Source organism: Cyphomyrmex costatus, unplaced genomic scaffold, assembly GCF_001594065.2.
Source record: "Cyphomyrmex costatus isolate MS0001 unplaced genomic scaffold, Ccosl1.0 scaffold35, whole genome shotgun sequence".
NCBI classification, from domain to species: Eukaryota; Metazoa; Arthropoda; class Insecta; order Hymenoptera; family Formicidae; genus Cyphomyrmex; species Cyphomyrmex costatus.
Genome location: NW_017277664.1, coordinates 743,810 through 762,088, shown reverse-complemented (window position 1 = coordinate 762,088; position 18,279 = coordinate 743,810). Strand labels below are relative to the sequence as shown.

The following is an 18,279-nucleotide window of genomic DNA, read 5'->3' as shown; positions in this document are numbered from 1 at the left end:
ACAAAAGCTATTAATTGCCTACTAAAACTCGTCGAATATTGATTTTCAATTTATTTTTTAAATAAAATACTATCGTAAAATATTTACAGAAGCACTTTACAAAAAACTTTACAGCAAGAAACAAAAATTGTTTATTTTCTTCTCATAGAGCTCAAGAATTTTTTCAGAATTTTTATCAACTACTTTTTAGTACTGCATTTTCTTATTGCCAACTATTTTTATGAACACGAAAAAATGCGGTACTAAAAAATTATAAAAAAATGTTTAGAATTCTATGAGAAAAGAACAAACAATTTTTATCACTTGCTGTTTTTCTATAAAGTTGATATAAACATTTGAGTAAAAAATGATTGAAAAAGCCAAAATATTTGCCGATTTTTAGTAAATAATATTTTGTTATCATTATTACGAAAATTGTAAAATATAAGGACTTTCGACTTTCATTTCAAAACAGGTAAAATATTTTTTAACGAAAGTATATTATTATGTTCTAGTACATATATTAAAAAAATTAAATTTGAAATATACGCGATAAAGTTATATTTATAATGTAAGTGTAAAAACGTGTAATTTCGTTTTTTATTAGAACCAAATACATTTTTTAAAAATTATTTTCTAAAGCATATTCGTATATTTATTATCTATTGCAATGTAAAATTATAAGCAGAGTTCTATTTCTATTATATAAATTCTGACATGAAGATCGTAATAGGCTTAAAATATCGTATGCCACTCACTTGCATTGTTCTTTACATGGATAATTATGATCACCCAGTATAAACGTTGACTACATCATATTTATTCGTGCTGCAGTGTCTCTTTATATTTTCTAGTACTTTTAAGGAGAAACTATGTGTGCGTGTGCAAACTTTTAGGAAAAAAGAAAGCTAAGAAGTACAAAACAAAACACAAATAAAGGAGAAAGCTGTGAACTAAGACAAAAGAGCAGAATACGGACAACAAAAGGCGAGTCTTTGAGAGCAAAAAATAGTTTTAAAAGTATCGTTTTTTGCTTTAGAAAGTCATGGCACACGTGGAAGTTCCGATGGGAGACATGGAGGCTTCGCCAGAAAATCATAAAGCTACGAATGGGTAATGAATGTATAATTTCTTTTTTGATTTACCTATGATTTACCTAACTTAACCTACAAGCAACTGCCATACTGTGTATTGACGTAGCAACCTAGCAAGAACCCAGAAAAATTTAATTATTAGCTTATTATGATAATTTATCAACATGAATAATTCAAGCATATTTCACAAAAGCAGTTTTGATGAAGCAATCGTAAATGCAGAGTAGAAAATCAGGATGAGAGGAGTCCTGCATTGTCTGATTTATTTGTCATATTGATTTTTCTGCTTATGTTATAATCGTAGATTTGAATTTCTGCAACTACCTCAGCTACCACTTGGACAGATAGCTGTAGGCTATCCTCAAGCCCAAAACTGGATCGAACATAGAAAAGCGAATATTCGACCATGGTCCTTGTTCCTTAATACAAACAACATCAGACCACCGCCCAATATAAGCAGACTGAGCAAGCGGATTGTGAAGAATATTGAATACTTCCAGAGCAATTACCTATTTGTGTTTATTGGACTAGTGATATACTGCTTGTAAGAATTACTTAATGTTCCACTAATTTGTTGGTTTAATATCTATAAAAATAATTCTATTAATTTTATTGGTTTATTGAAATTTAATATACTATCATATATATATATATATTATCTAGGTTAATATAATAAAAAAATTCTAAAAGATAAAAAATATATTTTTACAGAAAAAAATAAATTACATTTTGAGTCAAATAGATCTAAACAAAATTATTTTTATGATTTTATGACTGTAACAAAATTTATAATTTTCTTGTTTTAGACTCACCTCACCTTTGCTGTTGCTGGCAGTCGCTGCTTCCCTTGGAATATGTTACAAGTTATCTCAGCGACATTCGAAGCAAGAATTGATGATACTGAATCATAGATTAACTTTGGCACAAGTATATTCTTTGGTTGGAATTTTTTCGCTGCCTGTATTTTATCTAGTAGGTGCACATGCAGCTGTCTTTTGGGTACTTGGTAAGTAAAAGAGTATCTTTGATATATAATTATATAAAATAGGTAATAATTATGTTTATATTCTTCTGTTTTAGGAGTTTCTTGGTTTATGATTACGCTTCACGCTGCTTTTTATAACATCGATGCAGTGTTGTGTCCAGGAGAAGAGGAACTCAATGCATTAGTTATGCAGGAAGTATGATTACAATAGACTCATTTTTGCTTAAAAAATTGAACTTTTAACCCATTAAAATATTCAGAATAACAATTTGTATGTATTTACTTTGTACACATTTGTTTTCCATTTAATGGAAAGATTTATAAATGGAAAGATTTACATAGAAACTGTATAATATACTTGCATATATTATTTAGTAATTTGATAAATGTGACTTCCTGTACATAATATGTATATATACATTATATATATATGTATATATAAGTTGTATTAAGATCTGTTTATGTAATCCACATCTCAATAATAAGTATTTTATTATTATATAGAATATTAAGTACACTGACAAATAGGGCACATGTTTCTTGCACAAAACCATAATGTATATATAGTGTTTATATAAAACATTTTTATTGTTCATTCAAATTAACAACTAATAAATTTTGTTAGTAAAAAGTAGACGTTTTGTATACATTATATAGATATTAAATAAACTTCCAATTTACAAAATGACACTGCAATAAAATAGACTAGAGAGCAAATTGTGAAATGGAATATTTCCTACGATAGTGTGTATCTCTGCGGAAATTCACTTCCGCAATGTTATATATACATATGTATATCTTTTCTAGATGTATAATAATTAATCGTGGAGATAGTCGCTTCTTTTTTATATTTTAATATTAAATAATTCATTTTGTACATTTTAGTATAGGATGATTTCTGTCTCATTTCCAGAAAATGATAAATCAAAATATATTGTAAACAAACAAAAATTTATAAAAAGAAAGTTTAATAATTTTGAATACTTGTGTATATAGGGTGCATTCTTTCGTTGCTCACAGGAAGATAGAATCGAGATGAACGCAAAAGTCTCATAATATTTAGCGATATTCGCAATAATAATGGAGATATTAATTTTTGTAATCGTACTAATGAGAACATACGAGAGAAGCGATGCCGACAGCCAATGCTTGATAAACTGGGTCGAGCTATATCTCGAGCGGCTAAAACGTACAATTAGTATAATTACAAAAATTAATATCTCTATTATTGCGAATATCGCTAAACGGTATGAGACTTTTGTGTTCATCTTGATTCCATCCATTTTCTTGCAGTAAGTGGTAGGAAGTCTCGCGGTACATTCTGTTTATTATGCATAATAATAATAAGAAGGATCTCTGCTGGATCCACTCGTAATAATTACGATTGTAATAAATGAAGTTTATGTTTCAAATTATTATTTTACATGGTAAAAGTGAAACACGTATCATTTTCGCGTTTTGCAGCAGTAAACATAATGCATCTGAAAGACAAGTAAGCTCAAAAGTTTAACTTATTAGTCACGACTTCGCGATAGTCATTGATAACCACGTGAACATCACGTATGTATGTACGCTCCTGTACCTGCATTGCGTCCTGATGGGATCTCTAAAAGGAGACGACCACGCGTGACGTACGTCTATTATATTCGGTATGTGACACAGCATGTAACTGTAATCATTTCGAAGTTTGTATCATGCAGCAAAAACAATGATAATTGTAAATTTTTCACTCTATTCTTTTTACGACGATATAGCCGTGCTTTGCAAGAGCAGTTCGATTAAAACGCAGTCTTCCAAAGATAAACGTGGCACTATCGCTCGGTAAATGGACCCGAGGACGGCATTAGGTAAGAATATATAATTCTTTCTTCGATGATATTGTTGGAAAAAATAAAACAAAGAGCACGATTTAAAAAAATAGGCTTACAATGGATCTTGCGATTATATTATTTTCGGGATGCAAGCTGAATCTCAGAACTTTCAGGAGCACGTTACGTTTTGGTTAGCTTTAGCAAGTAAAAACACAGCAGACTAATTTATTTATAATTGATTTTACTGCTACATGCATACACATACGCATATATGCACGATATTAAAAAATATGTATGTTGGAGAATGAAGATCATGCTTTGCAGTTACAAAAATATGAAAAGCCTCACAATTATAGATTTTCACTTGTTGTGAAGACAGCAGACTATAATTTATTTGTAATTATAAACAATACAAAGTTTTCAATAAGATCGTTCCAATTATAATTTTATTATCATATACACATACACATATGCAATATTAAAAACATGTCTATTTAGAGAATAGAAATCATGCGTTGTAAAGTTGAAGGAATATGAGAAGCCTCTCAATAACAAATTTTCAATTGCTATTTGAATCATTGCTGGATATTATTCTTATTATGTACAAGAAGATAATATCATTGTTATGCTTCTTGATTTCTCTTATTTGGATTTGCACGATGCATACATTTTTTTGGTTTGCATAAAGTAGGATTTGACAATCCACTAATTTATTGAGCAATGGAAGAAGATGACGAAGAGGTTTCTCTTACATGCGCGCAACGACGTGAAAGCAGTATTCCTGAATCGAGCTTGTATCAGTCGGTGCAGAACAGTTTGAATCAAGGCTCGCAACAGACATTGTATCAAAGCGTTCGCAACACCTTGTACGAGGACGATATGAGTGTGAACAGCATGCGCAGCGCCGTCTCCTTGGATAATCTCTGCCCTACGTATACGGATGATCCATCCACTGTGAATAATGACACAAACGAAACAATTGTAGATGAAAGTTACACAAACAAGAAGAATAATGTACATGACACAAGATTGGTAAAAATCAATCTCTTCATGATTCTATAATTTAGGTGTAAGATGATAAATGTGGCACTAGTTCTTTTATCATTTATATCTGATTATTATATAACAAATTATTATACCAAATATTTCAAATGATAATTGTATTCAATAATTAATAAGATGAATTGATATTATAGTTGATAATAACAGTGCCTTTAAAAAACTAATTTTCATGGTTACTTCTTAAAGAAATACTAATGAATTCTTAGTTTTGTATAACTAAAGAGTGATGAGTAATAGATCGAGTTATTAAATTATCTTTTTAACTCTACTGGCAATTGGAATTTTAAAGTCATTACTGATATTTTGATTATGAATTTTGGTAGGTAAATTTAAACTACAAAAAAGAAGTAAAATACAATTCGTGTTCTATGATGATAAAAACTTGTTAAAACGTTAACAAGTACATGAGAATTTTTTCAAATTTTTAATCTGAAATAAAAAATTCGCTTTATTTTTTGAAGACTTTTATTATTGACAGAAGAGTTAAAATTTGTGTGCTGGCAGAGGAATTTAAAAAAATATGAGTATATTTTCATATTCCAGCTTTCTCTTTCTGGTACAAGGTATAGTTTATATTTTCGTGATGAGATACGCTCAGTCGATTTTGTACTTGTGTGGGATGAGTATAGTGGAGAAGCACAGACCTATCGCAGTGTCGAACGTAGAAGGGTAAGTACAAATTGCTATTTAAATAGTATAACTTAAAGTATCGGTTCTTGCGAAATTCGTACTATATTTTCAGATATTTGAGAAGAATCTAGAAAAAGAAGGTCTACAGTTGGAGTACGAACAAGCGGAACCAAATGGCTTGCATTTCATAAAGATTCACGCGCCCAAGGAAGTTTTGCGACGATATGCTGAAATATTGAAACTCAGACTGCCAATGAGAGAATTGCCTGGTTGTAGCATGCCTCAGACAAGCAGCAACATTATTATCAAGGAAGTCAATTCGTTTTTTCGCCGCATCATGAACAGATATTATGTCGACACAACTATCTTCCCGACGATGAGACAGAACTTTACGGCGGTGTATAGTAGGGACAAAGATTATTTATTCGATTTGGATTCGCCTAATTTTTTCACATCGGCAACTCGATCACGCATTGTGCAATTTATATTGGACAGAACTAGATTCACAGAAACTAAAGAGGACGATTTCGCATTTGGTATCGAACGATTAATATCCGAACATGCATACGTTGCAGCGTATTCGCTTCATGATGTAAGTTACTTTTTCTGTGTGAGCGCAGAGGAAATTAAATTATAAAAATTATTTTGTGGAGCACAAACTGACTCACTCGATGTATATAAATATGTTATTTATGTTTCAGGGAAATCTACACACTCCAGACTCAATGCGATATCTTTTGTATACCGAATGGGCTAGTTTGAGAAAATGTCTTCATTATCAGCCTTTGGATTATATCAAAGAGTACTTTGGGGTGAAGATCGGGCTTTATTTCGCCTGGCTAGGATTTTATACTCACATGTTAATTCCTGCCAGTATCGTCGGTCTTTTGTGCTTCATATACAGTTGCGCTACTTTGTATTACAATGAACCGAGCGAAGATGTTTGTAACAGTAACAATACAATCGCAATGTGTCCATTATGTGATCATTTTTGTGGATATTGGAATTTAAAGCAAACGTGTTTACACTCGAGAATTACATATCTGTTCGACAATCCGTCGACTGTATTTTTCTCTATATTTATGTCGTTATGGGGTATGTTAAAATTATTAATAATAATTTATTAATGAGTTATTTATAAAATTTAATAAAAAAATTTATTAAATTAAAAATAAAATTATTTGAATAACGTTATTACATAACTATATAACAGTATAATCATTTTTAGCCACACTGTTCCTGGAATTATGGAAGAAATATTCTGCTGAAATAACCCACAGGTGGGATTTAACTGGTTTAGATGCTCAAGAAGAATATCCTAGGCCACAGTACTTAGCAAGGCTTGCTCATATTAAGAAGAAATCTGTCAATATTGTCACAAGTGTGGAGGAACCGCAAGTGCCATATTGGAAGATGAGGTTTCCCGCTATGATTCTCAGTTTTTCAGTTGTTTTACTTTTGGTACGTCTAATTTCCACAATATAAAAAAATTATTATTTGAATAATATTTATAGGGAGACAATTTGATATTATGTCGTTAATAATATTTATATATTGTTTTATAAAAAAATTGTTATGGAACTTTATATAATAATATTACACACAGATAGTTGTAGCTATGGCTGCTGTTCTTGGAGTAGTAATATACAGAATGTCTGTTTTAACTGCGTTAAGTGTTTCTGGACACCCAATGGTAACCAGTTATGCTATATTGTTCACTACTGCAACTGCCGCGTGCATTAATCTTTGTTGTATCATTTTGTTCAATTGGCTTTATGTATGGCTGGCAGAATATTTGACTGAGGTAATTTCATAATAATTTATCTACATATTAACACGTTAATTTTACCAAAAAATTTAAAATAATTTAAATTAAATTATTTTTTTATCATGTATATTAGTCAATAATTTTAAAAAGTAAATTATCAGAATAAACACTTTAAAAATATTTGATTAATAAATATGAAAGTTCTTGTTTCTTATTTTTCAGATTGAATTACTTCGTACTCAGACTGAATTTGACGATAGCTTGACTCTAAAGATTTATTTACTGGAGTTTGTAAATTATTATGCCTCTATATTTTACATAGCATTTTTCAAAGGGAAATTCACTGGTTATCCAGGAAATTATAATCGTTTTTTGGGTTCTCGACAAGAAGAATGTGGACCGGGTGGTTGTCTCTTGGAATTATGCATCCAATTGAGCATTATTATGATTGGCAAACAAGCCATGAACACCATCTTGGAAATGCTTTTTCCTCTATTTTACAAATGGTTGAACACCTTGAAAGTTCACGTTGGCTCGAAAAAGTTGGACGACCCAAATAAAAGATATTCATCTAGAAAATATTTGCAATGGGTCAGAGATTATAAGTTAGTCCAATGGGGACCTAGAAGTCTTTTTCCTGAATATTTAGAAATGGGTAAATACAAAGAAACACGTTTATTCTATCAAAGAATAATAAATAATTGTTTAAAATAATGTATGCTAGAAATACACGATGGAATGCGATTCAAAACATTTTTCGAACAAAATTATGATTTTTCTTTTTGTAGTGTTACAATACGGATTTGTTACGATTTTTGTTGCTGCATTTCCGTTAGCACCATTTTTTGCATTACTAAATAATGTCTTCGAGATGAGATTAGACGCGAAAAAGTTATTGACCATGTATAGAAGGCCAGTTGGGCAGCGTGTCAGAGATATAGGCATATGGTATCGCATTCTCGATTCTATTTCCAAAATATCTGTTATCACAAATGTAAGTTTTGTAATTTAACAGCTATTGATGGCGCTCGGTAGAAAAAGCAGTTTTACACACAACTGTTGTAAAATGTTTTAATTAGATTGTTTATTTTGTCCTTAGTTCCTTATTCAATCTAAATATGTATATAAACCAGTCATATTAAAGACTCTTACTACAGGTGTAAAGCTGTTTTCTTTTTTGCTGAATGTAGCAAACATAAACTTTCAAAAATGTGATTTGAAATTTATCAATGATTTTGTAATTAAAAATAGTTATTTTACAAGCTATAATTAAATATTTTAAGCACCATCATTTTCGTTTTTAGGCATTCATCATAGCTTTTACTTCAAACTTTATACCGAGACTAGTTTATCGTATAACAGTTTCGAATAATTATTCATTGGAAGGTTTTCTGGATCATTCTCTATCAAAATTTAATACTAACGATCTGAGTGAAATTCAGCCAAATATGACATTGAATAAAGTCCCAATCGATATCTGCCGCTATCCAGATTATAGAGAACCACCAAACTCGCCAAACAAGTACCAGTACAACATCATGTTCTGGCATGTATTAGCGGCTAGATTAGCTTTCATCGTCGTTTTTGAGGTATGTTGTTTTTTTTTTCAAATAAATATTATTTTTAAAATATCTCTACATTTTATGTAGATTTATCTATTTTACCTTAACAAATTAAAAAAATAATTATATTGGAATATCTTTGCGTATTTTTTGCAGAATGTTGTAGCACTAGTGATGATTCTCATACGGTGGTGCATTCCTGATATGAGCTCTAAGTTACACAACAAGATACGACGCGAAGCATACATTACTAATGAAATTATTATACATCAAGAAGCACTACGAGCTTGCGAAAGGTGCGATACTGATGGTATAGAACCAAGAATTACAAAAACATACATAGTTGCCAACGAGAGTGCTGATAGATGGAACCGAGTTATGGAAAATTGCCTGACTACTTCAGAATTTGATCTGGAGGTCCACGGGAGCCCGGTTTCGCCCGTCAATAGAACTCTGCATATTAATCGGATAAATACCAAGGATTCGTCAAATCTGTGAAATTCGCGAGTAGCATAGATTTTTGAAAACTAAGTCATTGAAGTGATGCAAAAAGTTTGTCGTTTGTGCCGAAAAATAGAATTAACAAATTTGTAAAATAACTATTTTTATACTATTTTCATAATTTTCTTAATTATTATAATACTCACTGTTGTGACTTCAATATATTTTTTTATCTACAAAAAGGAAGAGAATTTTTAAATAGGTTATTTTTAGAAGGCTCATCAATAGTTTTAAAAAACTGTAACTTAATGAGAGATAGCAAACTTGTTGCATCACTTTCGATAAGAATAATATAGGGATGCCATAAAAAGTCAAATCAGAACCTTATTATATATTACTAAGATTGTATAATTTAAAAAATGTAAGCAAGACTACTTTAACATTAACGTTGCTGGGATATTAAAAAGAATTAATTAAAGATAGGGTTATATATATATATATATATTGAAAGTATATTTTTAATACAAAGGTCATCATTTTAATTATCTTTAATTTGTCTAATGTAACAGATGCCATATAAAAAAAAAATACGCTCTATTTTTCATAGCGAATAAGAATCTCTACATTTTATAAACCATATTGACACGTTAACTGCCATGTTGATCAGTCATGACCGGCGTCCAACTTAAAATAATGCTATGTGATTGCACTATCAAAATTTTTTTTAATATTTATAAAAATAAATGATGTCTAATAATATAAATTAAATGATACAAATAGCTAGACAACAGTGTAAACAATACGAAATTCTCTCAACTACCCATTAGAAAATAGTCTTTTTATAATATTAATGATAATATTTCATTATGTATTCACGATGATATAATTTCTACTGTGACGTTTATGAAAAAAACGACTCACTGGGCAAATGACGTGTTAAAAAAATTGAAATTTGATATTATATAAAGTATTCATTTATATATATTGCGATCATTACAGTGAATTTTCTAAATAATATTACAACGATATTATTGATATATGTGTATATTATGTATATGTGTGTATATATACATATATATAATTGTTATTTTGCTAGGAACATATTAACTTTATCACAAATGATTTTATTGTTGTTAGCAACGTTTCTGAATTAGACTTTTCTATTATGAGTCTATTATTTTTATAACGTTATGTAAAGTAATGAAATATGCGATATATAAGAATCTCTGTTACATATGTATATCTAATGATTTAATTCCGGTGAGAATTAAAGACATTTTGTATTCATATGAATAATACAGTAAACATTGTTATATGTATTGTTATGCCCGCGCGACTGATTCGCAAGCCCGAACAAGCGCGCGCCTCCGCAACACAAAAATCAAGACACAGAATTAGTCAGGAACACAACACTTTCTTTATTAATAACGGTACAGAGCAGTCAAGGAACGGAGAAGTAAGAGCTGACAAGACAATATCCAAATAAAGCGACGGTTAGTTCCAGACTTGTTTATTAGATAGATGACGACTCGTTATTGTCTCGGCGTTCTTCGTACGATCTCTTCGAAAACGATACCAACGAGTGTCGGCACAGAGCGGGCATAACATTATGTATGTATGTGCAAATGCCATAATTAATGCATAAATGCTTGCCAAAATACACTAAATATGATTCCTACAAATTTTACGCGCAGAAATTATATTGACCAACAGTTTATGAATATAGAAAAATTAAATACATCAATTATTTCTTGTTACATGCCGAAATAAATCATTAGGCACTATATAGAAAATGTTTTGTGTATAATGGATAGCAATTGAATTATGTCGCCGAAGATTTTACTATAAAATTATATTTGTATCTATACATATATCTTTAAAGTTTTATATCTATATATTATACTAAAAATATGGATGTTTCTCAGAAAAATTATATAAACTACAGAGTGCTTTGGGGAGAATCTCAGGCTTTAAGTAATTATTGAAGCTTTGCTGTGAAATATATTTACATATATTATTATATTCCTAAGAGATCTTGAAACAAACTAATTAATTGTTCCTTTCTTCAATATGTTATACATATAATAATTAAAGATATACATATTTTACGATTATAATCAATTTCTCTGACATATATTTAAATGTTCTAAATAAAAGAAGAAAATAATTTAACTACTGTCGAATTGATTTCAGTCAATTGTAGTACTGGTTCTTTTCCTATATTTTTCTCTCAATCAAATAAAATATGATTACTTCATGATATTTGAATAAAACATAAAACAAAAAAATACATCATTTGTTGTTGGCATTAATTAAATGCGGCTGTATCTCTATAGCTTTAATTTTTCAAATATTGTAATTTGTATTTAATGTATTAATTTCTCTTCGATCATGCATTTGTTTTGTTAATGCACACAGGAAAAAAGTGCGGCCACGCTTGATATTCGTCAATTTTTATCACGTGATCTATTTTGACGCTAAGAATGAGCGTCAGCATGAAAAGGCACATTCATGCAAAAGTGTATGCTGCGGCCATTATATACTCCGTGATTTTTACAAATAAAGTACGTATATATACAAATGCATGAAATGATCGCGTTGTGCGTCAAACTGGATGCGAGTTTGTGGTTCTTTGGCCGGTATTCATAGTCAGTTAATTCTTATATATTCAAGACCGTCTTCAGTTCAGTTTTGAGATTCTTAAGCATACTTAAGATGACAGACTTAAAATAAGAACACGGACTACGAATACCGCTTTTTATAAAATTAATGACTACAGGATTTTAAAGACCCTCTAACAGAGTCCATCCTACGAGAGAGAAGGATATACATCTATCCTTTTCAGGATTGACAAAGACTAAAGTTTTTTTTTTAAAGAATAAAACATTAGGTTTTTTTTAAACATGTTTTTAATCTTAATTTTAGTTCGCACAGGAAAAGTATCGTGGCCTCTAAAGCTTGCCCTAACCAGGATATTAATCATATCATTTTTTACTGTTCCATTACTTCTTCCAAAGCTAATCACCTAATTACTTTCTGTAATAACCGCTCCTCTCTAATTTATCTTTCACTCCGAATGACATTTTCCCTTTCCTTAAAAAAACCACCTCCCAAGCTTTGTCGCTTGCTTCTTGCCTTTATCAAATGACTTAAGAATTTAAACTCCTTTGACTGGGCTCGTTTTTCGCGTGCCCTTCGTTATTTTGATTTACCGCGTCCCCCCCCCCCCACTTTGATTTCGATACTCTTACGTCATTTATGAAACTCGCCACCATTACACGGTGGCCATGTTCGATTGTTCGATACTGATCGTATCGACGCTGTACGTGTTCCACGTGTTCCGAGGCCGCTGAAAGCCACTCACTTGTCACTTCAAGAATTAAGATTTTACGAATGCCGGAAAGATAGTCTATAAAAGTTCGAATAATTATTATCTCTTGATTATTCAGGCGAAGTGTCCAGGACACATTCTAGTCTTATATAAATTCATTAAATATACGAGTGCTATTTAACGTGAATTGTTTTGTAATTTAAGCAAATGTTTTTACATGTATTTTTATCAGTAAAGGATGTATATAATATTATCCATTTTTTAAGATTGTAAATCATCAAAGAGGACAATGAAAATTGAGATATAAGAATGCTGAGATAGTAAGAACGCCTTACTTGAGTAATTAGTTAAAAAGTATTACATCAGTAAAGTTAAATTATACATTGTAAACATAGTAACATAGTTTAGGTCTAAACATTTTTTTGTAAAATGCTGCTTAATCAGTAGAAGTAATTGATTGATGTATGTTTTCAGAAATTTAATAACTTTCTATTTACAGCTGATGTAAACTTTTTAACAGTACTATGTTTTGTTCACTGCAAACTGTTAATCATTTCTGCAATATAACAGAAATTATGTAATATATTTTAACATTACCAATGGAAACCAAAGTGACCAGTAAAACTAGCAGCTTAAAAGCTCTTTTGTTACGAGCTTGGCGAGAGCGCTGGACCGATCTGCAATGGGGAATTAATATTAAAACGGTAAATGTCAGCATTTTATCTTTGATAATAGACATGCTTCCCATTTGTTTTTTTTAATCCTAAATGTTTCCTAAAATTGAGACAAATCTTCAGATTCTGCCAAGAGGAGTAAGCGGCGATGTATATAACTTAGCAGACTGTATATTACAACAAGCGTTAGTAGGACCAGGACCTAATCAGTTAGTACTGTCATATCTGAAGCACTCCTTAAGCTCTCAGGTTTGTTTATTACATATTCCAGAAAATATCCAAATTATATGTATATCAATGATTTGTACTTCAAGTCATCTTGCAGCTGGTGTCATACGCTGCAGTTTTGCAGCGAATAAGTAAATACGACGCGTTTTACAAGCCCTATTGCATTGTGAGTTTGCTGGAGTTTTTGGAGTCCATTCGAGTTGGTATCACGTGTCGTGGTAAACCAGAAGAAGACCTTTTGGCAGCAGCAGTCTTATCTATTGTACATTGGCTTCTGCAATGTTACCTACATACTTTAACGAAGACTCTCCAGAGCAATCCTTTCATTCCATATCCGAGCGAGCTTGTAGACAAACCTGCTAGTATTTTGCAGCAAATGCTGAATTCGGACTTTTTATGCGCAATGATGTATTTAGCTAAATATGATGACAAAGGTATGACTAAGGCTGATGCTTTTAAAATTTTTATGCAGTTAATTGACTATACAAAAATTAATAACTACACAAAACTATACAAAATAAATACAAATTTATATCCAATTTGTATTTATTTTGTATAGTTTTGTGTAGTTATTAATTTTTGTATAGTTTTTTAAATTTATTTACGCATCTTTTTTTAGATCTATACATAGAAGTTGTAAAAAAATGCCAGGAAATCGAGACGTTACTGAAGACGGTACCACAGACTCAAAAGTCTGTGGTACTGATAGATGATTCTCTGAAAAAGTTGTGCAATCTGGAGATCGAGAGTCTTTGCCCTGAAAAAACTAGAATGGAGTCCATTACTCATTGCCTGCAACCGCTCTTTGCCATTCAAGTATTACTGAATCCTAGCACCGAGACAACCGTGTTTGTCAACCAGTTGCTAATGGTACAGAGATTAAAGAGTTATACAAACGCGCGACTTTATTGTGAGATCATCCGCGCTTGTCTAATGTGCCTACACAATGTAACGGGAACGTTCAAAGAGTCACGGTGGGGAGCCTTCATGTTTCTAAAAGTGCCTCACATATTGAAGGAGTTGCATGTAGCTAATTTGAATGGTTAGTAAAATTATTTGAAGTTCTCTAACTGTCGGGGAATCAAAATTTGGTTTTACATCTTTGCGTCATTTAGGTGACAAGAAGCTTGAATACTCGCAAGATATTCTGGATGCATTTGAGTTGCTGCTTCAGTTCACCCCTCTACTAGACATAATGGACACCACAGGTTCATGCAATTATGTAGAATGCTTGCTGAATGAATTGCAGAAGGTAAACCTCGTGACGGAGAAGCAAGCAAAGCAAATTAGCGCCAGAAGGTATGTATCTGAAAAATAAATTATTTTTTATAAAACTTGGACAGTCGAATTTTATTTGCTTGATTATCGTCGCAGGGAGGGTACGACTGTGGCGTCGTCAATTCCGAAGATAATTGTACAAGCCGGGCAGACACTAAACGGGATCTTGAGGACACTGAATGTAGATTACGCAAAAATTCAGGGCTTGCTAAAGGTATTACATCATATCTTGACGGGAAAAAGCTTCGAACTGATGCTAGCCGTAGCAACTGTATTGGGAAAGTTGAAGACTTTTGTTACGAAACTCATCAAGATTAATGAATGTAGTAAACAGATTAACGAATCGGTGACTGATGAGACAGCAACGACGAGAGCGATGTTGTTCGACGTATCATTTCTTATGTTGTGTTCTATAGTGCAAACATATGGCTCTGACGTAAGTTTGTTATTGATATATGTTTCAAATTTTATACACAAGAGTTTATAACTTTAGGATTGTTATTTGTAGCTCAACTAGTGTACTTGTATTTAAAATGAAACAGATCTATTTAAAGTTTGACGAAAGCGATATAAGTTTTAATGCAATTCAGTACAGCGACAAAGAATAGGCATTTTATATATTAGTTATAATCGCGTACGGTTTCGTTATAGAAAATTGGTTTTCAGATTGTTTTGGAAGAGGACGGAGATTCGTTCTTTGAGCAATGGGTGCGTGAATGTATGCCAGAACGGAACAAACTGAAATCGCCACAGAGGATGTTGCAAAGCGTCGATTCAGAAAGGGTGGACGCTCTGCTGGCGCAGATTAATTCGCCGGATCCAGATTTCAAATCGAACAACTTAAAATGGCACATTGCATGTCAGTCAGCAATGGGTGCGGTGCAGGAGCTGCTGTACGCGTGGGAGAGCGGAGTACTGAGCGCTGGCGACGTGAAGAGGACTCTGGATGGTTTGCGAGCAACGGCCTGCTGTCTGCCAGTCTGTGCTGTTGCTTGGCTTTGCGCGTACATGAGTATTACACACCAAGATGCTCTGCTGAAACCTATGAACATGGTCCAGCACTTCCTGACGCCGCTTTCAGGCGATGAAATGCAGGACAATCTTAAAGACAGGTAAAAAAAAAGGGAATAAATATATAATCATTTATAGAATATAATTAATTTAATTTTTCTTTGGATAAAAATTGATTCCATTTTTCTTTACATGTAATCTGTACATTTAAACATTATATATATTACGATTTTTATGTTTATCTTTTTTTTTCAGATCCAGCTTAATGGTCCAGATTATTCGGAAAATGCAATACAACGTGCACCCACCAACACAGTCGAAAACAAAGGTTCTCTCGATGTCACACAGGTATTATGGTATTTTTTGGAAACAAATTGTCTTCGTTTTTGGGATTGTCATTTTTATGGAATTTTTATAGTATTGTATCGCATCAACCAATACTGGAACAATTGGAATCCGTTTGGCAAAATATAAATCAACGTGGATGGATAAACATACAAGCCACAAAGTCATTGAAGTCCCTGCTAAACACCGGTGACTCTTTATGGTTTGTCACGAATATAGTCAAGGAAGTACTGAAGTATCGTTATCAAGAAGAACTGGATCAAGCCGTCGATCTGGCCTTTGCAATCTTTCATCTCGACATAGAGAACTGTACTCTAGACCTCATAAATCATATAATACCGCAATACTTATACAATTCGATGCAGTAAGTCGATCGTATTGTCTCGCATTTTGATCAAATTTTTGAATTCATACACAGGATGTTTGTTACACGTAAATTTCGTTTCACGTAGGAGTGACGAGCTTGTGGAACCACAGTCATCCATCTTGGCGAAATTATGCGTGTACTGTATCTTCTCTACTTTAGAGTACAACAACTCGAATCCATATCGAGGAAACAAGCGCGTGCGACACGATCTGGATACGAATGATCTGGATGCTCTCGGCGTATCCAATAAGCTTCTCCGGTTGAATGAAACTGGCGAGAACATTTCCATGTTCAGTTCTCAGAGCCCACAGGCGCAGGGTTCTAGTAATGGGCAAAAGTCAGTTGTCATTCTGAGGGATCCACTTATGACGGCATTGAACAATCTGTTTATTGTATTCGCCTTTTTGGCCGGTAGAGACGGTGAGGTATCTCAACAGACTCATTTCATACTTCAGTTCTTGCGGCTCATGGTACAATGTGGAAAAGACAGAACTTGCATTGTACTGCAAGGAATGCCGCAAACACTGGTATGTTTTTTTTAAATATTTGTAGCCACTAATTCTATTTTCGCTTCTCAATATCGAACATTTAGAGAAATTATTTATACGAGTTTATTCTTAAAAAAAATCTTTTCTTTCCGTTCTTTTCAATTCACGATTAATTTGAAATAAGTTATTAATAAGTTTATTTGTTTTTATAGGTACCGTGTCTTCTTAAAGCATTGCCCGAATTATTCACGACTGATATTCTGCTAAGATTATATGACATACAAACCATGATTGGACGCAAAGCTACCGCACGAGACCTATGCATGTTGCGGAATATTAATCTGAAACCTACAAAATAAAGGCATAATTGTCGCAAAATAAAGAATGCATTTTTTCGTGAATGCAATATTCCATTAAGCAAGAGTACATCATTTATAAGTATGTATATATAATATTTAGAGAGGATCAATATGTAGCATGCACATATTACCACACACATACATATACACGCGCGCACGCACGTGTTTCTTAGCAGATTTTTCTTGAACAAAATATTTTTCTTGAAATGTTTATATGCTTCATTTTTCTCAAAGAATAGATTATAGAAAGTGTTTTGTTAGAAACTACAGCTACATTTGAAATAACAAAACATATTTTTTTACAAATCTTATTATTTCATACAATTTTCATACATTCTAAATATTCATGTCATTTATAATAATTAAGAACTTTATGTATCAGGTCTGAATTCTACTTCTTAGCAACTATCCTTATAAGTATCTGCACAAGTTTCTTAAAATTCAACTTACAGCCAATATGATACACTAGAAACTGACGAACTGGAGCTGTACGTTAATATTGAAGCGCTATACATTAGCAAGTAGTGAAAATGAATCTTATATAATAAATGTACATAATAAGAGCTAAAATTAGGTATGTTAAGTTTTTTTTTTTTAATGTACAAGTACTTTCGATTTATGCTGTACACCGTTTGATTGATTATATAGATATATCGTCTTATATGTATATTTATGTATTTATATATATATATGCATATATTTTTCTATCATACAGCTTATCTTTGTCTTCTTCAATCTCCCTTCGTAATTCCAATAATTTTCTGAATTGGAAAAGTCAGCGTCAATATGAAATAAAAAAATATAGGCAACAAAAAAACTATAATAGTGTGACAGTTTTAATTCTTTCCCAATTCATTGATAGCAAA

The 18,279-nt window shown here is 31.9% G+C and overlaps 3 protein-coding genes across 4 annotated transcripts; all 3 read left to right on the top strand.

The window, feature by feature from the left end:
* The first annotated feature begins 765 nt into the window (after positions 1–765).
* LOC108776266 (prenylated Rab acceptor protein 1) lies at positions 766–2,318 on the top strand. The gene is made up of 4 exons (XM_018542827.1): positions 766–1,092; positions 1,378–1,617; positions 1,880–2,079; positions 2,154–2,318. The coding sequence occupies exons 1-4, from the start codon at positions 1,025–1,027 to the stop codon at positions 2,258–2,260; spliced, it is 615 nt and encodes a 204-aa protein (XP_018398329.1). The 5' UTR covers positions 766–1,024; the 3' UTR covers positions 2,261–2,318.
* Positions 2,319–3,666: 1,348 nt separating this feature from the next.
* Positions 3,667–9,456, top strand: LOC108776265 (anoctamin-1). Of its 2 annotated transcripts, XM_018542825.1 has the most exons (12): positions 3,667–3,707; positions 3,813–3,905; positions 4,597–4,901; positions 5,475–5,600; positions 5,674–6,153; positions 6,263–6,656; positions 6,790–7,022; positions 7,168–7,365; positions 7,552–7,984; positions 8,118–8,323; positions 8,634–8,918; positions 9,048–9,456. In XM_018542825.1, the coding sequence occupies exons 2-12, from the start codon at positions 3,884–3,886 to the stop codon at positions 9,387–9,389; spliced, it is 3,024 nt and encodes a 1,007-aa protein (XP_018398327.1). In that variant the 5' UTR covers positions 3,667–3,707; positions 3,813–3,883; the 3' UTR covers positions 9,390–9,456. The 2 variants fall into 2 exon arrangements, with proteins under 2 accessions (XP_018398327.1, XP_018398328.1); XM_018542826.1 differs by having other exon boundaries at positions 3,695–3,905.
* A 3,511-nt stretch (positions 9,457–12,967) lies between these two features.
* On the top strand, positions 12,968–17,591 carry LOC108776282 (mediator of RNA polymerase II transcription subunit 24-like). Its single transcript, XM_018542853.1, has 12 exons — positions 12,968–12,983; positions 13,234–13,367; positions 13,461–13,586; positions 13,663–13,999; positions 14,185–14,607; positions 14,681–14,864; positions 14,940–15,279; positions 15,510–15,955; positions 16,110–16,202; positions 16,273–16,563; positions 16,652–17,093; positions 17,267–17,591. Exons 2-12 carry the CDS (start codon positions 13,263–13,265, stop codon positions 17,411–17,413), a joined length of 2,934 nt encoding a protein of 977 aa, XP_018398355.1. The 5' UTR covers positions 12,968–12,983; positions 13,234–13,262; the 3' UTR covers positions 17,414–17,591.
* Positions 17,592–18,279: the final 688 nt, after the last annotated feature.